Source organism: Sphaeramia orbicularis, chromosome 15 (genome assembly GCF_902148855.1).
Source record: "Sphaeramia orbicularis chromosome 15, fSphaOr1.1, whole genome shotgun sequence".
Taxonomy (NCBI): domain Eukaryota; kingdom Metazoa; phylum Chordata; class Actinopteri; order Kurtiformes; family Apogonidae; genus Sphaeramia; species Sphaeramia orbicularis.
In genome coordinates, this window is record NC_043971.1 from 31,253,622 (window position 1) to 31,277,996 (window position 24,375).

The window sequence follows — 24,375 nt, forward strand, 5'->3', positions numbered from 1 at the left end:
CAGTTCTGCTAAATGTAAAAATATGTACATCTAATCAGTTCACTGGCTGACAGCTATTAGTGTCTAGTAATTTGAAATGTACATGTATTTCTTTTTGGAAACTGCAAAACAATGATACTAAACGTTGAGGATATTGATAAAATACTGGAGCCAATCCTAGTGGGTTATGTGTGTGTACAAATTCTACAGTAATTTGAAGGGAGCTTTATTCTATTAAGAATCACAAAAGAAAGGAAAAGGCATGAGGCGTTTCGAGCTCACTTTAACCAGCAGCTCTGAGATTCTTGCTCAAGGACGCCTGAGTAGGGATTATTAGCGCTGATATAAAGACTTTGGAATGCATAACTGTGTCTGAAGGGCAGTGTCTCTCATCACTTCATTCTGCTGTTGCCAGTACATTATTTACATAATAACAAATGTTCAAGGACACAAAGAACAGAAACAGCTGTATTGTGAAACCAATGCATTTTTATTTATTTATTTTTTTTTTTTAATTTTAAGTTGATTTTTTTTTAAAGATGTCTGAAACATTTGTGGTGGCATCATTGCTGCTATAGCCTCTAAAAGACCTTGAATAACCAAAGTGCTAGAATAGTTACATTTCAATGGCTTCACTCTGTTAGTAAGAATTGTACATCAAAAATCTGCTCAGGTGAAAACACATATCAAACAAAATTGACAAAATTGATAATTCAAGAATATCAAAGGATCCTCTACCCCCTGATTGACATAGTAGTATATGGGGATGTGGTACAACATCCTTCCTGGCTTCTTTAACCCCAACCCCCCAAAAAAAAGAAAACAAAAAAAAAAAGAGATTTCTTACATAGTTTTCATGTCCACAGCATAGACATCAGCATACTGAGCCATCGCACCAGTAGAACACCACACTTGAACTACATGGGCATCTAATGAAAACCAATACAAAGATAAATCCTAATGTCATGTAAAGTCATTTTTGCCAATGAGCTAGTGAAAACAAGTCTATTCGACACTGCATATACAGACTCTCAAGCCTAAAAAGATCACACAGTTTCAGAGTAAAACACAATTTATTTAATGCTTAAATTATTGTTTTTGACCATCCAGTGTTTTTGTCATACAATATGCTATTTAGAGCTACAATCAAATAATGACTTTATGTGTCCTTAATGTGAGTAGGATTTAAATTAAGGAAATAGCTCACCAAAAAATCCAAAATGAAATGCCCCAAGTTTTCCTTTAATACCACAGCAGCCGTTAGAAAACCAAATCGACACACCGCTTAAATGATTACAAACAGTCTAACAGTGTACAGAGACTCCTACACCTTATAGCCAATACGCACAATACAGGTATAATTTTACAGCGAGCCAGTCTACTAGCATTTACATTCAGATTATTTCGTTCTTGTAGCAGATGCCGCCCTCCTGTTTACATAGACAGACGAGACATAACCCACTCGAGAAGCAAAACCTTTTTTCACACTGCTTCCTCACCCCAAACATGATAAATGCTTTATGGTACCTTTTTCAATGTAATATATAAAACTGGTGACAAATGTTAGGGCTATATGTGTACACAGATAAAGGGTTTTATTTGTCATTTGAATACAGTGTTTGCAAACTTGTAAAAATTGTACTTAAAATAATGTGAACCGCATGCATGAAAATATGAGTACTCTGAAAGGCTGCTTTTGCAGGATTAGAACCATTCCCATTTTGGGAATTATTGAAATTTGATTTTCTGGAAATTTCCTCTGTTAAAATCAAACCAGCTTTTTTCATGTACAAACATTATACCTGCTCTAATAATTAATTATACAAGAACCTGTGAAGTTACACTCAAATCTTTTAAAAGTGGAACCTTTTTCATAAAGTTTGAAAGCACTTAAAAGGTTACTCTTCTCAGTGCAATCTCAACCAGGAACTTTACACATTGTAATTTTATATACAGAAAAAAGTTTTTGTGTTAGTTTAAGTTTAAAAAGGAAGAAATAAAATCCCAAAACAATTTACATCCTGACAACAATGGGTTCAAGAAAAAACTATAAGGCGAGTGTTGAAGTTGGATCAGAAGTGTTCCATTAGATTTTTTTCTTGTGTTATTGTGTCTACTTCATTCTTTCCACTCAACATGTGGATCAAGCTCTTGTGCCATCTTTGGTCACAGTTGCACCTGTGTGGTAGGTCAGTAATGGAGTCTCTGAAGTCATCACAACAAACGATGCTCCTCGAAAGCTCTCCCGACAGCAGTGGACCGATGGCACGTGTTGTTTCACACAAAACAGGAAGCAGAATCATTGTCCACGGGTCCACAGTCAGAGAGTGAGAACCTCCCCGTGTCCTTTTATTGACAGGGAGTGAGTTTTTCATGCTCATGCTTAAGTCATAAGGGTCGACTCCTCTCACGTGAGAACCTTTAGTAGGAAGTGGATAGTAGCAGATTGGACCCTTGCCTGAAGTCCTCACACTGGAACCTTATTCCCGGAAACATTAATCTGGAAAGACACGGAATCACTTAATACATATTGAAGACATTTAAATGGTTTATTGTAAGTGTTTATTCATTTGTGAAGCCTTTATTTTAATTGGTAATATATTGACAACAAGGCCGAATTTACAACATATCCAAGTAAATTTCAATGATAATCACTATAAAAAACTGCATCTAACCATATGGCGGCTTTATAACTATTTACAGTCCAGTACATGCACAAAAAATGTGTATTGTCTCAAAGCTGTGGTGGGTGAATAGACTGACACCTGTACTCCGAATACTGGAGCTTATATCTTGTGTAATGATTTAAATTTTTAAAATATTGTCCATTTACTGTTGTTTAGGTACTCACATCTTGGTTAGATTTGGAAAAAGGCTATGTTTTTTGTTAAAATAGACCCTTTGACTATGTTAACGATGTGTCAGAAAGCCTTCCAGGTAGAAAATGTTATAGTTGAGTATAAATATGATACAAAACTAAGCCCAAGTGTGCAACAGCTAGGTGCAGACAGTACTGCCATAAAATTAAAAAAAGGTGATAAAAATCATGAAAAGCAATTAAATAAAATCATAAAACCATTAGGAATTCTTAAGTTAAACATAATTTAATATATATATTTGAATGAATACATAAGCAAATTAATTTATACATTATTTTAGTGAACTGATGAAATTAGGCTGATTATTATACTTTCCTTTTTTTAACTTAAACAAAATCGTGCCATTGTTTTTAAGGCTGGACAGTAGAAAATGAGCTGACAATAATGAAATCCTAATTTCTGAACATTTCAGATTGGCTCATCCAAATGTAAATATCCATACGCTGTTAAATTGAATTCCAAAATTATCTTTTCCAATGTATTTCTTTAGTGAAAGCACTTTTTTTCAGCTGCAAAACTGTCAGCATCCTCCGTTCTTTTACATGACAAAATGTCAACATGGTAACAAGGCCTGACGGTCTGTGGGTTGTTATGGTGATTTTTGTTACCATAGACACTCTTTGCCAGACTTCACAGCAGTCACACATTATTTCTAAGTCAGTATTACTCAGACAGAATGATTCACTGCAAATGTAACATAAGGGTGAGCAGCAGTAGGGATTAACTGTCTGGCCAGTGGGATCACACACTCTTTTTGGATGCCACAAAGCTGAGCAGGTTTGGGGATTTAGTGGACAAAACCGGGCGCAGAGGGCATCAGTGGGGCAATTTAATGCTGAGGTGTGTACTGTCTGTAGCCTGCTGCCTTTTGTAAATGTTGCTTTTGTAACAGACACATAAACTTGGTGAGTGCAGAACTGTTGCCAGTGCATACCAGAATCAGACACCAATCAGCCTTTTGCATCGAGTCTCTGTGGCAGTGAGGATGTGGAATTATTTTGGGTGGGATATATAAAAGTCAGAAGGGAGATACTTGTAAAGTGATCAAAAAGTAGACTAGGTATGGAAAATTAACAAATAAAATCTCATATAGAGTTTGATTGAGGTAAAAGACTGTGTTGCTGTACCTGGCTATGAGTGATGCTTCTTATCCCCTGACCTTCTGTCCTCCTTTCTTCTGCTATTCCTGGTTCCTTCCTGCTATAAAACACAAAACACACACACAAACACAAATGAGAAATGGTGTCCTTATCTTTAGAAATGAGATGCTGAATTCTAACCCAACACTCAACCTAAAATGGTAAGTAGAATCCAACAAAATAGAGTAATGTGAATGCAACACGACACAGCAAATGTTAGAAGTAGAAAAATAATTAGGACCCAAAGCACACAGCAACCAGTCACCTAGAAAGAAAGAAGCGGTGTTATTAAATAAAGCGCTTGAGATAGATTGTATTTCCACAGCAGGGTTACAGCACTCGTTAGTCATACAGTCGGCTAACTTTAAAAAGTTCAAATATAAACAGTGTTGTTAAAGAAAAGCATGAAAACCACACAGTCAGGAGGAGCACAGTCAGCATCCACTTTGTTATGAAAACACTAACACTGTCAAAAAAAAAAAAAAACATGCATGGCTGCACCCCAAATACTTTGTTATCTGCAGGATTTCAGTTGAGAAGAGCAGTAAACAAAGACAGTTATTCCAAACCAGGAAAAACCAGAGATCATTAAAATTTCTCTTGCATCCTTGGAGGACAACATCAGGATCACATGTTTAGTAGCTGATACCCTACCACAGATTAAGTATCTGACCTCAAGTTGCACTCAGAGCTTAGGGTATGTATGTGTATAGACAACAAGAGAAGGATATATTGTATGCTGCTCACGCTATGACTGCAAGTTTGTGTAAATGGACATGTAGGTATTTTGTGGAGAGCTGTGCATAGTTTATCATACATCTTTATCTGTATAGACAGTGGTGGAATGTAACGCTATATTTATTCATGTACTGTTCTTAAATAGTCTTGTATAGTAACACATATCTACATTTTATTGTCATCTAGGTCTGGCACCCTCTGCTATCATTCTGGAATAGGGGTAAAAGTTCACTGATTGATGATGCATTTGTAAAACAGTATCATGAAAGCTTTAGTGGAGCTTCTGTGCAAGAGAAAGTGCATGGTAGTTTTATATAGGACAACAGCACATTAGAAGATGCCTATCTTTGTCAAAATTTGATATTTTCAGTGTGCAGTTACAGCTTCGAGGTTGTTGTTCTTCAAGTAGCATGGGGCCAGACTAGTTCTTATATATAAACTTGAATGTTTCCATTTTGTGCTACTTTACACTTTTATTCTGTTACCTTTATACAGGAAACATTATTCTTTTTACTTTATTACATTTTCTGAACAGTTTTGGCCAGTAACTACTTTCAATATGAGGATGGATGATATAACATGGTTTTAAAATACAATCTTAGTTATAGATTAAACCAGTGCTCTCCAACATTTTTAGCTTCAGATGTCAGGGTCAAATTTCAGATGTCTCTGGAGATATCGCTCTGAAATTCTAACATAGTTTCCTTTCATTAAATGTATAGTCATCCAGTATATTAACATGACAGGAAAAGGTCCAAATGCTGAAAAGAGATTTAATGGGATGAGCGCTCAGATTTACAAAAATTAATCTAAAAAAGTTCAGATTTCCTCAGTGGCTACAACTGTGACATGCTGCAACAACATTAATATTTCAGTATCAATTTTGCCCATTTACTTCATTTTGCTGCTAATATTAGTCATTTTTTGCTTTTCAGTTTCACGTTCCAGATTTTTCATACAGAACTTTCATTAGTACTGAATGATGTAAGTAAAGGATCTGAATACTTCCTCCACCACTGCATATAGACAGAGATCATATTTATGCATAAGTATTAATTTGAGTGAGTTTGAACAATATTTGCATCAGACTAACCTGGCCTAGTATTGTTAAAGAGGTTCATTTTGTGTTTACCGTATTTGCATAAATGATTCCGTATTTATAAGACAAATCCAGCCGAGTGCATCTTTGAGGTTTTAAGCTATTATTCACTGTTGCCTTCAAACAACCGTTATCTTGTAACAACTGATATTTAATGACACGCTCCCATTTAGTTCAGTCCTTAAACACAGGAATGTTGTTGCCAACCTCTGGCTCTTCTTCCGGCAGAGTGGGACTGTACATATGGTCTCCTCTGTGCCACTTCCTTTGGTCTTCTGGTGTGGGAGTGGACACACGCCGTATGACCTTCCTGATTACCTACCCAAGGCAGAGGGAGGTCAACACAGGAAGAAAAGATCTGACGGTGCTAGGATAAAATTACTGTAACAAAAATACACAGCTACTGTTGCTGTAGTAGAGTTACAGCAGAGCTGAATGGGAAATGCAAATGGATCAATACGTTACTTTTCTACTGACGAGGTTACCATCCTTATCCATATAGTGTTCCTCTGTCACAGCCTCACCGGGGATATTCTTTGCTTGTTCACCCTGCAAGTGTTTTTGTGATTAGCATAAGAATACAGATTCCAACAAATGTGATTTAACTTTCACCATCACCACACTGAAAGGAAACCTCAGAAGAGGAGAACGTCCATGTCAGACAGAGAAAGAGCACTAGGTTAGTCTTAAAGCAGCCAGCGTCAACAGCATGGCACCGTGGAACCATGGACTGTAAGAACAGGCTATACAACACATATATTCACAGACACACTACAAGTACAACTTTTAGCACACCAAGCAATACCACTACAATGTTCACCAGAGAAGCTGTTACAGGCCTGAACCAATCTAAACTACACCAAACCAAACCAAGCCAAACCAAACCAGGTCCAGCCTATTCTCTGCTATCAGCGTGCAGGGTACCTTTAAAATGAGACGGCGGCGGAAGATTCTGGTGGTTACAGTTTGTTCTTCCTCTGACCCAGAATCTACACTAACCCGCTGCTGAGGAAGGTATTAGAACATCATTGCACAGACACAAGAAAGGATTCAGAAGAACAAAAACACAAATCATATGAATGGCCTAAGTTGTAAGACATTTTGTTGATATCACTGATGTACTGTAGGTCCATGACAACACCTGTAAAAAAATATATGAACTTTTCATTAACACAAAGAGTACAACTGTTATAAAATCCCCTCTGATAACAGAATAACAAAGTAAACCATTATAATACCCATATAGGTAGATTTTACAAAGAGACATCTTCATTATAGCAGTTTTAGACCTTACTGAAATGGATTCATCATTACTGTTTGGTTCATTACCTGAACTTTCTTCTCAGAAACCAAAGCCCCTTCTTCCTTCTTGCCATTTGAAGACTCTGATGAGGCGTCCTGAGGTGAGTGCTTTGAGTTGTCGCCGTTCTGTCGAGACCTCCCTGATTCACCCCTGGATGAGGAAGTAATGGATTCACTGGAGTTCTCTTGGCTGCAGGGTAAGAAAGTCCATGTTAGCATTGCCAGAAAATCTGAAGCTCTGTGTATTATTGTCAAAGAACAAATGTCAATCGTCACCTTTCCCGTCTGTCAAGCAAATCTGAGCTGACACTGCGGCCTGGCGTTGGTGGTTCCACATTGACGCTTGATGAGTCACTGTGCCAACCTGAAAGTGAACACAAGTCTTTTTCTGCTTGTTCAACCTGATCGAGACTCTTCTGAACCCTGGCCTTGTCGCTTGTCTCTTCGTCCTCCTCCTCCTCCTTCTCTGAGCCTTCTTCCTTCTTCACCTCCTCCAATGCTTCCTCTGTGATTTCCTTGCTGCTTTTACCATCCTCGTCTTCCTCATTAGATCCAGATTCAGATTTAGGCTGACGTTCCTCAAGTGCAGCAACCCAGGCCTGAGGCGAGACGTCAAACACAGCCTGATCCTCGGCTGCCTGGTCACCCTCTGACTTCATGTCAATCCCCCTTTCATTTTCCAGGGGACCTCCTTCATCCTTGAACTGAGATTCACCATCTGTGTCCTCTATTCTTTCTTCCTGACGCACTATTTCCTCATTGCCCCAATCTACCTCTTGTTCTGCTCCAATTGTTTCATCAGCACCCTCTTTTACAGTTTCTTCTTCTAAAGTGGGACTACATTTTTCCACTTCATGCTCAGTTTCTATCAAATTAAGTTGCTCCTCTGACAGTTTCTGCACATCTCTTACCTCTTCAACTTCACAGGCTGTTCCTTCCTCAAGAACAGGCTCCTCCTTTGGCAAATCTCTTTCATCCTTTTCCCATTCCTCCCTCTGTTCTAACAAAATATTCATTTCACCAGCCAACAGTAACCTATCTTGTATTACAATTTCACATTTCCTTTTGACATTTTCAATCAAGTCTTGCTCAACCCACTTCTCCACGACTATATTTCCCTCTGTGAAATCTGTGTTAGCAATCTCGACAACCTTCTCTATTTCTTCTATCACTTCCTTTTCACCTCCTTTCAAACATACATCCTCCTGTATCCCTTGGGGAGAACCACTCAGTAGTAATCCATCTCCGATATGTGCTCTGTCAGGTGTTGATGGAGTAATTGATGAAACAGATGATGGTGAAGGGGAAGATGTGGAATAAGCCATATCAATGTCTAGCTCACACATCGCAGAGGTTAGGTGCACCTTAGGTTTGTGGTTTTGCTCTGTTTCGTGACAAGACTTGTCCTCATCCTCGCTCAAAAGAAGTTGGTCATTCAGAGCAATGTGGGGCTTTCTGACCATTGAAGGAAGGGGATCTGGGAGTACAAAGACTGGGACGGACAGGGCAAGCTCACAAGGTCTTGGGGGGCTCCTAGGGGGGCTATCTGGCTCTCTACTGCCAGGCTCTGTCTCTGGGCTCCAGGGCAGGGGCTGGGAGTCAGCCAGCAAAGAAGGGGTGTCTGATTCTGGGTAATCATGGTGTGGAGAATGGGCAAGGGAAGGGTTGGGGGTGACGGGGAGTTCGGGCTCCAGGAAGTTGGGGTTAGAGTGCAGTGCGGCGGGGGACTGCAGCTCCGCTAGAATGCTCTGATAATCTGTTGGTGACAGGATGAAAAATGTAGAGACATACGCACCCTGAAACATGCTACAAAAGAATATAACACAGAAACACACATCCTACACCCTATGACATGGACGATGGCACAGCGGCTGGTGTAAAGCATGTATCCAGACAACCACTAGCTGTGGTGATGACATCAGCAGCACAAAGAATAATGCGTATAATGGCATTGTGTTTACAAAAAATGTGTAGTTCATAATAGCAAACACAATGCAGAGCTTATGTTTGAATACTATATCTTAGTGCAAGTATAAATAATACAAACAAAAACTTGTTCATTTTGATGGTAATGACAAAACCCATGCTACAACATGCTACTTGATGTTGCTGTGATATCATACATTTTTGGTGTCCTTAGTGTGAATGCTTATTCAGTCCTTGCAGTTGAGGGAAAAGATTGAAAATACAATGCATAAATGGCATGAGGCCAAATAGCAGTGGATAAGAAAAGTTCAAACATTTACCAGGGTTTTCTGTTACATGCTCACATTAAAACAGCCATGTTTCCACCTAAAGTACCTTAAAATTTTAGCCCCACAACTCTAGTTCCAAGAAGTAAAAGGTTCCCTCATATTCCTTTACATTTCCATAATTTTCTGAGTCTCTATGAAAAAGCAACATAACACATTACACTGCATGTGACTATATAACATGACTGGACTTAATCAACACATGTATCACATGGTTTCTTATGTAATTCCATGGTAATGTAATGAAGCACAACGCAAAACTTTGTGTACAGCTGTAGCTTTTTAAAAACAGTGCCTGAAACAAACTGCTGCAAGTGCAGTCAGTAAATGTTTATTGTTTCAAGTCGCATCCCACAAAACCCCCAAAGAAAGTACCATACCCTTATCAGGGGCCTTTTTGGGGTAAAATAATGTCCTTAATTTAGACTATGGTCCTTGAGGTGGAAATACACGAAGCTAATCCCAGAGTAAAGTTCATTCAGTGGAAACACAGCTATAGATGACAGATGAGAGATATGAGAGGAACTTGCAGAAGATGGAAAAAAAAGAGCATGATAAAGGACTAAGCAGAAACCAGTTTGCTAAATATATATTTCTGTTTTAGAAGGGTCAACGGTTTGGGGGGTAGGTGGTGGGATGGAGGGTGCACATGTACACTGACAAGCAGGACAGGGAGAAAGGGAGCGAAGAGGAGGGGAGGAAGGACCAGGGCTATTACAACGTGACCCAGAGGGAGACATCGCAGGGAGAGTCACGACAGAGAGAGGGGAAATGGGACGGGTGCATAAAGATTCTCGGCTTGCAGAGGTGCTAACAGAAGGTGAGGTTTTGCCTGATGGTAAGGAGGAGGAAATGGATGAAACAGGTATGGTGGTGGGTTCAGACGTATTAGGAGTAAGTGTGGAGGATGTGGTAGCAGGTTCAGAGGGGGCGGCAGTCTGACAACAGGTCTGGTCAGAGGTAAATGCCAGTCCTGTAAGGGAGGAGTTAGCTGGTTCTGTCTGCGAAGGGGGTGAAGGTGATGCATTTGGAGTGGGAGAAAGTGGAACAGAGGTTGAGAAGAAAGGTGTGGGTGAAGAACAGTTAGGAGCCGGAGTCAAGGGTAAGGGCGAGGTGATGAGGGGGATCGGGGAGGGTGGATGGGGTGAGAAAGGGAAGGTTGAAGATTGATGGGGGTCAGCAGGTGGGCACTGGGGGATGATAATTGACGGAGGAGGTGAGATCATTTTGAGCCGCTGTGATGAAAATGGCACTGGTGCCAAGTCCTTGAGTGAAATTGAAGACTCATAACTTGGAGAGCGACGTGGGCTGAAGGGGCGGCAGAGAGGTGCTGTAATAGGTGTGAGGGGAGATGGTGGAGGTGTTTGGGTTGGTGTTGGACAGAGGGGAATGGGTGTGTGCACTACCATAACAGGTTGAATGATTCTTGTCATAAGGGGGATGATTATACTAACTACAGGAATGGAGAAGAGTGAGACAAATGCAAAAAAGACAAAAATGTAAATTAGCAAAAGATAACATGAAACATGCTTGGGCAAAAAGACAATAAATGAATAAAGTGACTGAGGGATGTACGAAGGAGGAGGGAGGAGGCACATGATGATGGATAAGGAGATGACACATGTAGGTATCAGCAATACATGACTCTTATTTGGTTAAGAGCAGTTATGTGCTGTTATCAGCAGTGGGTACTGCTGTGGGAGGTGATGGGAGGTAGAAGGAACAGGAGGAGGAGGAGGAGGAGGCAGCTCGGTTTCACAGAGAAAGTGATTCTCTCATCTATCCAAGGAAGGCTCAGAGGAACTGGAGGAGAACTAAGAGAGATAAACTAACAGTGGAAACTACAGGGTTAAATAACTGCTAATAGACTCAGACTTCATTTTAAAGCAGTAAGTTACAGCATGCACTTATTAGAATACGACTAACGGCAGATTTGACTAATTTGCAACAATTTGAGACAAAACAGCATTGATTTGTATGAGAACTGACACAAATCAAGATTTGATTCAAATAGTTGTTGGTAAGGTCAGCAGAAGCCAAATCAAATCTGTGCTGGAGAGCTATTGAGGAAAACATAGTAATTACATATACATGGAGAAATTGTCTAAATTGACAGTGGGAATTTGGGGCTTATAAAGGCCAGTTACCCATACAAAGGTCTGTTAAAATTGCTAATACATTAAGGTATAGATTACATTAAAACTATATGTAATCCATGCATTAGAAATGGCCCAACATAGTCTTTGGGCAGAATACATAGGAAGGTAGCAGGGAGAGGTAAGAGGTCAGCTAAACAAAGCTAAACTTTACCATCAGCCTGATCCCGGAAAACAGCGTTATCATCGGCAAAACATCTCGTGCCTGAAATGTTACCATAGTCAAATATCGGGCCCTCCAGTAAAGTCACAATATCCATCCGATTGACTTTGGTCAGCACTGCAGTTAAGGCATCCGCTGTAAATGAAAAGAACAATTATATATATAAAAAAAATACCAACAACAGCAAATGCAATAACTATAAGTCTCTTTCAGTCTTGTGTCTAACAAAAAAGACAACAGTGCAGAGTTTAATGATTTTTTTGTGATACATGTAAAAACATTAGTCTTTTCTCTGTTCAGTCAGGAATAAGCAAACACAAAGATCTTAGAACATGTGTGCAAGGAAACTAGCTGGCTTATGCTACCTTCTAAATGTCAGAAAGAGGAAGAAAACAACAGTGAAGTAGGGTATGCAGATATACAGACCAAGGTGAAGATTCAATTTCTGAAAGTAATGAAGTTTTTAGTTTTAAAGGAAGAGTGAGAAAAGCGGAAAATAGAGACATAAAAGCAAGAGTTTTAATAAAAATAGCCTTACTTGTGGCATTTTTCCCTTCCCGGCTGACCCACTTCTTTAGTAGCATGAAACTCTGTGCTGTCAGAGAGTTGGGGTTTTCTAGTCTGATGTGGTTGATCTCATCCACTGTGAAGTTCATCTCCCGAGCCAGCTCTGTGATGGGAGACAAACACCAACTCAAATTTAGACTTTCTTAAAAAGTAGCTGTCATTTTAAGTGCAGGATAAATATACTACAATGAAGAAAAATAATTACCTGACATTTTATTTAATCTGTGAAACTATTATTATACTATTATTAACTATATACAATTTCAGTCAACTCAAGGTTAAATATCGAAGTCGCCAGAATAGGAAACGGAGTATGTGGTAAAAACTGACAACAACAATGTCATTTTTTGTCACTCTACTCACCTGTCCAACTGAGTCCCAGGTGATCAGCAACGATAGCCATGCGCAAGTCTGTCCTCTCACAAGGACTTTGGGGACCTGGTAAAGGACAATGACTCATCAACACCATTTATGTTCTTTTCTCCCTATATACTAATATAAGAGAGAAAAAACATATATGTAACTTTCCTTTTCTGGCCACTTGGTAACAATTACAGTATGCTAAAAAAAATGCTTGGGAAAAAAAAAAAATCCAATTTATATTTAATATATTTTTTGTAAATACAACAGTCAAGTTTTAATTGTATTTATACATATTTGTTTTCAAGAATAGAAAAACAGTATTGGATAGCTGTGACAAGATAAACTGATTTCCCCAAAATGGCAAGAAAAGGATATTTCACACTAGAAACATCATGGGCAACTCAAATAAGTATGTTTGTAGTTTAAGTAGTGCTCTGTGACTATTTGTGGGTATGTATCCTCTAAGCAGGCAGTAACTGTCATGAAAACCACACAAAACAAAGCATAACATGACTATCAACATCAGACTCATAGTTATATACGTTTAGGGTGGAAAATCTATGTTAGAGTCTAAAATGTTAACATGCGAAAGCTTTTTGTGTGTTCTTGGCTAACACATATTAGTTTAAATGACAATTTATAGAATGACTCTAAGAACAAATAACTACATTAACTTAGTAGCCACCCTGCACAGACAGACAGAGACAGACCAGGGAGTTGTCAAACAAGGGGACTGGTTGTGCCAGTGGACCAGTCACTACTACTGGCATGCTCACGCTACTTAAAGGGGGGTTGAAAGAGAGGAACACAGGAAAGAGAGTCTTGCAACAAGGACAATACACTACACAGTACATCAATGACAAAAAACAAATTTAAATGACAGCTACTGTTCTGAAGAGAATATGTAATCACGCCACAGGCATTCCAGTCATTAAATGATCACAACGATGTCATGCAACTAAAAGTGAAATATAGAAATATATAGATGTATTTTAAACATAGTGTGAAAGTTTTACAAACTAGGCTTGATCTCCGCGATGGGAGGCGTTCGAGACCCTGTGAGTCCCTGACTGCCCTCCTTCCCACCAGTCCGCCTACTCCTCCTGCTCCTCTCACTGCCGGAGGCCCTGTCCGTCGTCGCCACCTTTGCCCTTACGGACGCGGCCCCGGCCTCAGCCCTCGAACCTCTACCAGACCTGGATGAGCGGGAGGGCTGGGAGGGCTGGGAAGGCTGGGAGGCGTCCGACAGAGAGGTGCTCCGGGAGGTGCTGTCTTCCTCCGACTGCTCTGTCTGCGTCTTTTTCTCCTCGTCTGACAGGCGGTCCACCAACTTTAGCGTCTCCCCGCTAATGCCTTTAAAGTATTCGATGGTGCGCTTACAAACCTCACTAGGGTTTTCCTGCCTGTCCTTTCTATGTACTCCTTCACCTGTGACATTGCTGACCTGATGCCTTTCCTTCAGGGGTAGTCTTGAGGGCAACTGTATAGCTGTTCTCTCTGTGTCCAGTGCTTTTGTTGGCTGTGAAGTGACTCGAACTGAAACAAGTGGGCTAGGTGTGGCAGCAGGGCTGCTCTTTTTAACATCCTTGATGGGTATTCTAGATCTGGGTTCTACTTTGGCTATGGCAGGCTCTCCTCTTTTCCTCACCTCCACTTTTACTGCTTGTTTGGGCTTCTGTCTGCCTATGGCTGTTCCCTGTGTATGAAATGACCACCCTGATGCTTTTACTGGAAGTCTGGACTTGGGCTGCTTTAATTCACTTTCTTTAGCTGCCTCACCCTTTTGTTCCTGTCCTTGATTACTACTGTGTGCTTTTTCTTCTAAATCCCTACAGCAGAGTGTTTCTATCCTGCTGGCTTTTTGAAGAGTGGGCTCAGAGGAGGACTGTAAATTAAACACCACACTGCCACACTGAATGTAGTTGGCCTGAACACTGGAGGACTCAAGATTATTGTTGTTGTTGCAGTTTTCAGAAGGGTAATCTCTCCTCTCTACCTTGGGCTCTGTGAATCTGCTAGATTGGCCTTCTGTACACTGACCTTCTATGCTGATGTACTCTGGCACCATCTGTCCCTCTGACATCTCAGCTTTACAATCAGTGAGATCCCCTGAGTCTTTTTTCACAGTTATGGAGGCAGCTATGCCCATCTTAATAGGAGTGCGTAATTTGGGATCAACTTTGGAGGCTGTGATTGTACATGAGGAGGCGGTCTCGGCTATGGCTTCACAGGTGGGGGCATCAGTACCGGTAAAACCAGTGCCATTGCCAGACTGTGCAGGGCTGCATTTTGCTGTTGCTGCTGGTGTTGTTGGTGTAGTGCTGTTGTCTGTAGTAGTATCTATAACCTTCACCATCCCATCTACTGTGGCCCTTTCCCCTGTTTTTGTCTGAGAGGAAATTACCCCCAGGATCTTGCCCCCTCTCCCTTTTTCCCCTGTTTTAGGGTCAGAGGAATGCTCACCAATCTGGAAAAACTGAAGCCTCTCTTCAACAAAGTCCCGCTTGCTCATGTCAATAGCACCACTGCGGGTCATCTCAAACATCTTCCCTTCATGGAAAGGGAATGGGTTAGGCTCACTAGTCGGTGTGCTCTCATCAGTCGGTGTTCGAGCAGGGGTTGTGTCAGGTGTTGTGGCCTGTGACTTGTCTTCCACTGATAAACCAAAGGGCTTTGGATCTTCATCTTTCATTTTGGACTCAAAAATTCCGTCATTATCACTCCCTTTGGTTGACCAGGGGTCAAAGTCCAGACCTTTTGTGGCAACAGTTTTAAAGGTTGAATTCAGCTCCTCTTCCAGCTGGTATCCAAAGTAGTTTTCTCCAAAGCCCTGTCTATCTGGATGCCTTCCTTCAAGAGTATAGTCTTTTTCATCCCCGCCACCTTTTGCTGCAGATGTGCTGGTCTTTGCCTTTCCATCATCTCCTCCTTCCTCACATTTTTCTTCCTCTATCACTTCAAGCTTAGACTGACTAAATGAACGATCGGTTGTTTTTCCATCATTAGACAGACTAGATGTTTTTGGATCCTCGCTGAGTCCATCATCCTCATCCTGAAGATCATATCCATCTAAAGAGTCTATCTCTGTTGCATCTGTGTCATGTGAGAACTCAGCAGTGGTTGCTATGGAGCAGTCAGTGATAGACTGATCATTGCCATTTTGTTCAAGATCAGCTTCCTCCCCTTTAATCACACCATTAATTCCAGATTCCTTATTTCCATTTTTGTCTGATCTTTTGTGTTTTGTACGTTTCTCTCCCTCCTCTTTCATTTTAAAGGTGTACCTTTTGACGGGGATGGGATGGAAGACAGACTCATCGTCACTAGAGTCACTATTATCAGCTCCAGGGGGAATAGGGGATGGGGGCTGGACCCTGATGATTGGCTCGGCTAGGAGGTGCCTATCATGCTCTTCCTGGAGATTTACCTCCATCATTTCTGTCTCTGCCTCAGAGGAACCACAAGATCCTTTTTTCTCAGGATCAGACTGCTCTGCCTCCAATGGAGGAGGAGGAGGAAACTCTATATAAGCCACTCTTTTTTCTTTTGACTTTGGCCTTTCTGCATCCTGTTTCTTGCTGGAATTCTCTGCAGAAGTTGGTTTACATTTGTCCTTTGCAGGTTCCCTGTAGATGAAGGTCTTCCCTTCGTCCTCCTCAGACTCCTCTGGGATAGGGCTTGGCATGCCAGGCATGAAGCCTATCACAGAGTCTGGTGTTCTCGAGGTCAGGCTCACTTCCTCTGAGCTGGGGGTCTCAGGAGTAACAGGACTCTTTCCAGAGCTGTCCATGAACGTCACTTGTTCCAGAGTGTCATCTTCTGGACTACCCTGAGGAGATGGAGACTGCTTTTGTTTGACACTGTAAAATGCACCCCTAGTTTCATGCACTGTCCTACTCTCATGGCTTACTATCTTTTTGTATGTTCCCAGCTGCCCTGTTGCAGTTTCTTTCTCATACTGCTTACCCACTTGGATGCTAACATATACAGGTAAGGGTTTAATGTCTTTGAAACCCTCTGTGACCACCACAGGAGTTACTTTATCCAAATACTCCACCTGGTCAGTATCAACACCATTGCACACAACATTTGTCTGACTACCATCTAAGGAATCTATGGATTTTCCTACTGATGATCCTCGACCAGACTTGTTGGATTCAGAGCTACTGTTTAACCGATTTCTAGCTAAAGTAGGAATATGAGAACCTGTCCTCTCACATGGTTCAACAGGGGGATCAAATTTTGTTGGGGTAGACTGGTGTTTTTCTGAGAAATTAGACAACTTTCTTACAGGAATTTGTGATTCCGAGTTTTTTTTTAGACCGTCATTACTACTTGGACTTTCTCTTACAACAAATTCTGTGTAGATTATTTTCTTTGTGGTTTCTTGTCTTTGGGAATCACTATTATTTCCATCTTTCATAGTATCATGAACTAAGGCGTGAGACAGTTTGGGTGATTGGGGTTTATAATTCCCATACCCTTGGTTCTCCCATGTTTTGAAAAGCTTCTTGTCTTCCTGTTCCTTTCCACTAGCTTCATGTTTGGGAGAGAACTTATTTGATTCACCATCTAGTCCTCTTCTCTGACTTGCTGGACTGTCTGGCATTTTAGGAATATTTGAGCCAGCAAAAACCTGATACACAGGCAGCTTACTCTCCTGGAGTTTCCTAATTGGAGAATTAGAATTTTGACTTCCCTGAGAACTTCTGTCTTGTCTTTGAGCTTCTTGTTCAAACTTTAGCCTAACTGCGCTAACTTTAGAGGAAGACATTTGATAAGGTTTGGAACTTTCCCCTGTGCTTCCCTGTTGTTTAACTTCCCCTTGTTTTCTTGGATCTGAATCATTATACTGAAGCAATACTCTCCTCTCTGGGCTGCTGGGCAAACTGGTACATTTTCTGTCACTGGACGCAAACCTGTCTCTCAGCCGTTCTCTACTCCATTCTTCCCCACTACCTACACCCCTATATGCTGGCCTCTCGGGACTGCTGTGCGTGGAACTAGGCCCTGATCGTGTTTCCCTGAAGTCTGGTCTGCGGGATTTTTTCTCTGGAGATGACAACTCATCATTCAGTTGTTCAGTTTTGTCACGAAAAAACTGAGATACCTCACTAAGTTTTTCCTCTGCCTCCTTTACAGTCCTGTCCACTCTGTCCTCATACATAAGCTGTTCTCTGTTTTGCTGTGTGTCATCTGGCACACGCATCCAGACAGACTGCTTTGGGCTACCGGGTTCAGAAGAATACTGCAAAAGTGTAAGTTTATCATAGTTATCATCTACATTAGTTTTTCTTCCAGATTTGTCAAATACGTTTCTTGATGACCTGAAGACATACTCAGTCCTTGGCCCTACCCTGCCCTCACTGTGACTGCTTCTGTCTGGTGAGTGGAATCGAGACCTATCTCTCAAATATTCCTCTGTGTCAGAATGAGACTGATCAAATTTCTCAGAGAGTAGCATTTTTTCAGCGAAATTGTAAGATTCCCCCCTGAGCTCTGATGATTCATCCTCATTATACTCCACAGACTGTTGACTAAGTAACTTTAGAGTTTTGTAAGAGTCATCTGCCATTAGCTGTGCTGAACTAGGGCGACTGTCCTCCTCTTGTGACATGGGTGTATTTACTCTGGAGGAGTCAAGGTACACTGGAAGTGATTCCTCAGGTTCCTCCTCTTCCTGTCTATTTCCTGGGTAGTAATACATTTCTTTTTCTGCATGGTTTTTTGTTTCTCTGATGATGACCTCTGTTGGTTCTGTTTTATTGCCTTTTTCAATGTGAACCTCAATTATTCTTTCTACCTTAGGTTTGGAGTTGATGTCCTCAAGGACTCTTTGTGATGGTTCTTCACTGCCAGACTTGTGTTCAAACAGTCCAGCCAACTCTCTAGATGGGTCTTTGCCTGATTGAAAAGCCTTCATTATATCATGGACAGACATAGTTTCTTCACATCTCTCTGATGCAGTTTCTTTTCCAGGTGGTTTGTGGTAAACCATCCTGGTAGTGGTAGTGATGTGAGTCTCCTCCTTTACTCTCATCCCCTTTCCCATTGGATCCTCCTCAGGGCTGACTTTCATCTGATAGCATTTATTCTGTTCTGGAGTCAATGTAGCTTGACTTAGATGCCCTTTAGAATCAGAATCAATATATCTGACAGGGTGTGCATCCTCCATTGCAGGTTGTTTGTTATCCTCTGGGGATTCATAACTCCTAATGACATGAACAACTTCAGTCCTTGTCTCAGTGATCACTGGGGGAATTGGTATATCTTGAAAAAGGGCCTTGGGACCCATGCCCTCTGCACTCTGGGGGGCAGATGGTGTCCTTTCACTTCTTGTCTCAAAACCACTGTCTGAGAGGGGGCTCTTATCCTGTTCATGTGAAATGTCATCAGGGGATTCTAGCACAGTGTCTGCACCAAAAAGTGCATCTGCTACTTTACTGATCTCTTTATCTGAAGGTGAAGAGCGCATATTTGTTGGAGGCATTTGAGCTTATGCTCTTGGACTGCTATAGTGGGTTTCAGGACACGTTTCTGCTTTTCCTTGCTCTCTCCTTCAGTCTTTCCTTCATCCACTTTATGCTTTGTGTCATGCATTTTGGAGAAAGAGGAACTACCAACATCATTGGCCAGGTAGTCAACCACTTTGGAAAGATTGAAATCTCTGTCTGGTATTGTTTTTGATTTGGCTTGAGGAACCACAGTCTCATATCGTGGTGGATAGCTCCAGTTGCTTGGAGGTTGTTCAACTGGCACTTTTGAGAAGTGAATGTCATCCAAGGAACCCCTTGCCATAGAAACCTTCCCATCCTTCACAGAATCTTTGGTCAGGATTTCACTCACTTTTACTAAATCCTGTTTCACTTTCTCCACAATCCTATATGGTTCCTCATCCTCTACTTTAGCTTCTCTAGGAGAATCAGACTGAAATCCTTTATTGGCTGTGGAGTTTGGGTCTGTCTGCAAGATGGCAGACATTCGTATCAAGTCTTCTTTCATCTCAGCAACATCTTTCAGAATCTCTTGGCTGGATGACAGTGGTGACGTGGTGGCTGATTTTAAACCAGGGGAGAAAAGATGGGATTTGACAGGGGAAAGAGTTCTTGCGAAGGAGGAGTGCAACTGAGCATTAACCTCAGGAGGCACTGTCTTACGAGGAGACAGAAGAGCAGCAGCTGATTTGGACACCTCCGGTAGCTTTTTAAACTGGGGCTCTGGCAGCACATTAATAACAGAATACACTGGAACAGTCATTGTGCTGCATGTCACAGCAGTGGTGACATTAGATGGGGATCTTAAAGAGGGATAAAGTGAACTAGAAGCTGATGATCTAATAGACTGATATGAGGACGACGCAGAGGAGGATAATGACTTCAATGTGCCATAGCCTGCAGAACAGGAATTAAATGTTTTTTCCACCTCATCAAACGCTGCATTGACACTTGTTGTTGCAGCATTGGTGGTTGCCTGTATTCTCTCTTGCAGGCTGCTGGTGAGAAGAGATGTTGGAGATGAGGAACGATACTGGGTAGGTGACACAGTTCCATTGATCAGTGCTGCGGCACTTGGAGGGCTGTTAGATTTAAGTGGTGATGAGAGAGAAGAGAAAAGGTTCCTTGCAGTAGCTGATGCTTCTGCAAGGGATCGAACAGATGAAAGACCTGGGACTGTTTTTATTGGAGATGAAGAAGATGCTGTGCCACTTGAGCCACCCATAACTGTCTTGTAAGGAAGTGGTGAGCTGAACATACTTAGAGAGGATTTAGGAGAGGTTGGTGGGGTCATAGCTATAGATGTTCTATCAAGTAGAGCGTTTCCTCCAGATGCAGTGATTGGAGAAGTCCTGGCAGACAATGCTGCCAGTCCTTTCATAGATATAGAGTCTGGAGTACTTTTCCCTGGTGAGGCCAAGGGGCTGGTGGTAACCTGGCCTGGGTACTGGTTTTGCTGGACTACAGTTTTTATAGGAGAAGAGATTGTTCTGTAGGAGCGGATGGGAGAAGCCATGTCACTAACTGACTTGACAGAAGAAGCAGGGGATCCAGGGATGTTGGTCTTGATTGGGGAGGCAGAATTGATTGACCAGACAGACTTTAGTGGAGAGGCAGAGGGCGTGTTGGATGACGAACTGGAGAGGGAGCCAAACCCAGACTTGGCTTGGCCAGGGACGGCGACAGGAACAGGCGACCACGCCTGATAAGATCTCGTTGAAAAGACAGGTTTGTGAGGGTAGCCAGAAGGCTGTGTTCTCTGCGAGCTTCGATCAGTTGTTTCTTCAGCAATAAGTTAAACCAAAAGCAAAAGGAAATGTAACATAAAATGTAACATAAAAGAATGTGAAATGAAACACAAAAACCAGAAAGAGAAATTTGAGTCAGTCAGAAACAGCATTAAATATAGCAGCAGTACAATAAGTTTTACAAATGAATGTGAAAAAGCCCCTTATCTACAAGCCCATAATGATATGACAACTGACAACCTACACGGTTGCTACTGAAAAATTGACATGTACAATGGAGTTTGTGTAGCAACAAAATTTGTGACACAGTTTTTGGTGGAAGTGAAAAAAATGACAAAATGACAAACAAAAAGTACAATTCCATTGACTTTTGATGTGCTTAACCTGCCTCCTTGCAACAGTACTTTTGCATTTTTTTGACAGCTGCACTTTCATTTGGTTCATTTAAATGCCAGAGATGACCCCACAAGTAGATATTATTGAAAAGAAAATATTACTTTAGTTATTTGGTCATGAGTTAAAATAAAATATAAAAAGTATAATAGTAGTAATAATAATAGTAATACACAGCCTGGGCAAAAAAGTCCCACACTCCAATATTTCATTGCAACGCTTTGATTATGACACACATTCACTGTGACATTGTTTCAATAAGTTTATGCAATGTTGAAATATTTATTTCCATCATTTTTTGGACACACTATATTTCTGAACCTAGAGCTGAAAATGGAAGCAACCCCAAGTAATAACACTGCCTCCACAGGATTGTACTATAGGCACGAGGCATGATGGGTAATCACTCCATCTGCCTCGCTTCTCATCCTGATGCATCCATCACTCTGGAGTTTGGATTAATCAGAATACATGACTTTTTACATTAAAACGCAGTCACAAATGATCACTGCAGAGAACTGTTGCATCAGTTTGGGTGAAACACATTAATCGGTGCAGTATTAATCAAATTGAACAATCTGAAGTATTTGATTAGTTAAATCCAGGTGGGGACTTGTTTTTTGACAGGCTGTGTATATAAAATTATATAAGGTTGCACTTTACCAAGAGTAAACAGTAGCCATCGATGCCTGTTGAGTAGTACCAGTCATATGTGAATTTCTTTAGTTTATGACTTCAAAAACATTTTCAGAGTTGTGAATGCAATTATTGAAAAAAAAAAATCAATACATTTTCTGCAAATAGCGCAGATGAAGATAGATAAGTTCTGCTTCAATTGTGACACAAACATATTTTACTGACACTGTAGTGCACATCAGTATTTTCTCAATAGCAAAAATGCATATTTGCAGAAAAATGCTTCTGCTAGTATCTCACATGTAGGTGAAGTCAAGTTAATGTAAAGTGCAACCTGTTACCACAATGATATACAGCCGCACACAGTCATAAAGCCAATAAGAATGAAATGGCGACTAAAACAATGACAACAATTCAAAACAACATTTTTATTTAACATGAATTGAAACACTTTTGATCCAAATGATAAACAGACAGACATTGTAATCCCAATGATTCCACAGATGTAAACTAAAACAACAGTTGAAACAGGGAAACTTCTTTTTATAAAAATGAGGTGGATAAGCAAAGCGTAACACACAGTAAACCATGCAAATGTGTGATGAAAGGCTGATGGATGATCAGTGTACGTGAGGGTTAACAGAATGACTGATGAATAGATCTGTCAGATAGATCTGCTTCTGTACTATGGGTTTTGACTAATAACGGGACCCTTAAGACACTATATTTAAATGAAATAAGATTTCATGTAAATGAAAAGGGGAAACTCACTCGCTGCTGGGTCGGTCAAATAGCTGTAGCGCTTACGCAAAGCTAAGGAGGCAAAGGTATGACGTCGTTCTGGCTTTTCAGTCTGAAACAACAAACAAAAAAAGAACAAAAGAAGCTTTAACATAAAAAATGACAAAATGTGATTCTAATGTATTAGAAATTTCTGGAAATATTAATGTTAATTTGTAAAAATTAGGTAATGCAGTGCATGGTTATTGTCCTGTTCGGTGCATCAGTGCTGTTAGTACTGGCATGAGAAGGCACTGCAGGTGGAGTGTCTCCTCTGAAGAGTAATGGACTATCTTGACCTCTAAGTGGAGTAATAGAGCACCTCTTCTCTTCCTGCATTTCTCAGTGTCATTGCAATAAATAGTCTCCAAGAGTTATGTTCTTATTGGGCAATTCTGCAGTACACTTCTTATCATAACAACATTTAGCGACAGAGTGAATAGCAGTGTTTGTGCAGTCGTGCACGAAGTAAAGTTGTGGCGATCGATGAATGCAGCTCTGATGTATGTGTTGGAAATCTGCAGTCTTTCTCAGACTTAATAGTACCTTTCTTGACTTAACTTTAGGTGTAACTGACCAAGTAGGTATTTCCTACAATATCCACACAAATGCACTCCTATTTTAGATTCAGATTTTTCTGCATGAATATTCAAAAATTTTATATTTTTAACATGATCCTTGATTTTGCAGAATTGTCCAATATGAATATTTATCTGTCGAGGGGCTTTATATATTAACTTCTGAAAGGATGTATAACAAGCATGACTTACTATTTGATATAAAGTAATTACGATCACAAAACATAAAACATTTTTCACTAAACTCTCCTAAAGGTTTTAGCATGCAGCTGGAAGTGTTAGTATTCTTCTGTTAAAGACAAGTCAAGGACAAGGGTGAAGGAGGGAAATTCCAAATACAAATAAATGATTAGATTTGATGTTGACCTGATAAAATATTCTACAGTAGTGTACGAAACCTCCTAGGGGTTAATATGAAGACATGGTGATTTCCTGTTGAATATGTATGGAAAAGGAGACAGATGAAAAACAAGCTGAGGTGGCACATAAATAGGCTCCACTGGACTTGGGATGAGGACAACAATAAATAAACACTTGCTAATCAAAACAATTGCCATTTCCACTCATGCAATATTTGAGATCACGTTTTAGCAATGACACAGCTGTGTGAAAAACATGCTGTCAGAAGCCTCTTTTACACTCAGGTACTGCACGGAGAAGAAATTATTTGGGAAACATATATTTAGTTCAGCGTTAGCAGTGAAGCCAACCAAAAAAACAACAAAGAAGAAGCGTTTCCATGTGATGATGAAGACTCAGTTTACCTCATCATCAGGATCAGACTCCATATCCTGTTGTATTCCAAGATGCATTGCAGGAGAGGAGAGAGATGACACAATGGAGAGCAGGGACGTTATCGTGAGCGGGGAGGTGAAAATAAAATTCAGGGAATGAAAATGGAGCAGCAAAAACAACAAAAGGCATCAGAAGTAATCTATGAGGTTAATAAAAAAATAAACAGCAAAATAATAAAAGCAAAAGCAAATTACAGTTTCTTGTGATCAATCAACACCACAACAAACATACAAATACAAAGTGTCGTTTTTGCATTTTTTTTTCCTTATGTACCCACAGTGAGCCAGGCAATAGAGTAAAACGAGATGGTCTGC

The 24,375-nt window shown here is 40.6% G+C and overlaps 1 protein-coding gene across 1 annotated transcript in view; it reads right to left on the reverse strand.

Moving 5' to 3' along the window:
- Positions 1-454: 454 nt before the first annotated feature.
- Positions 455-24,375, reverse strand: part of LOC115433988 (ankyrin-3-like) — a 104,622-nt gene continuing 80,701 nt past the window's right edge. The window contains 11 exon segments of the mRNA XM_030155620.1: positions 455-2,479; positions 3,986-4,058; positions 7,164-7,326; positions 7,413-8,892; positions 11,699-11,842; positions 12,246-12,377; positions 12,638-12,712; positions 13,658-19,129; positions 19,132-20,913; positions 22,680-22,761; positions 24,031-24,057. Of these exon segments, the coding sequence (XP_030011480.1) occupies positions 3,990-4,058; positions 7,164-7,326; positions 7,413-8,892; positions 11,699-11,842; positions 12,246-12,377; positions 12,638-12,712; positions 13,658-19,129; positions 19,132-20,913; positions 22,680-22,761; positions 24,031-24,057 (9,426 nt within the window). The 3' untranslated portion in view covers positions 455-2,479; positions 3,986-3,989.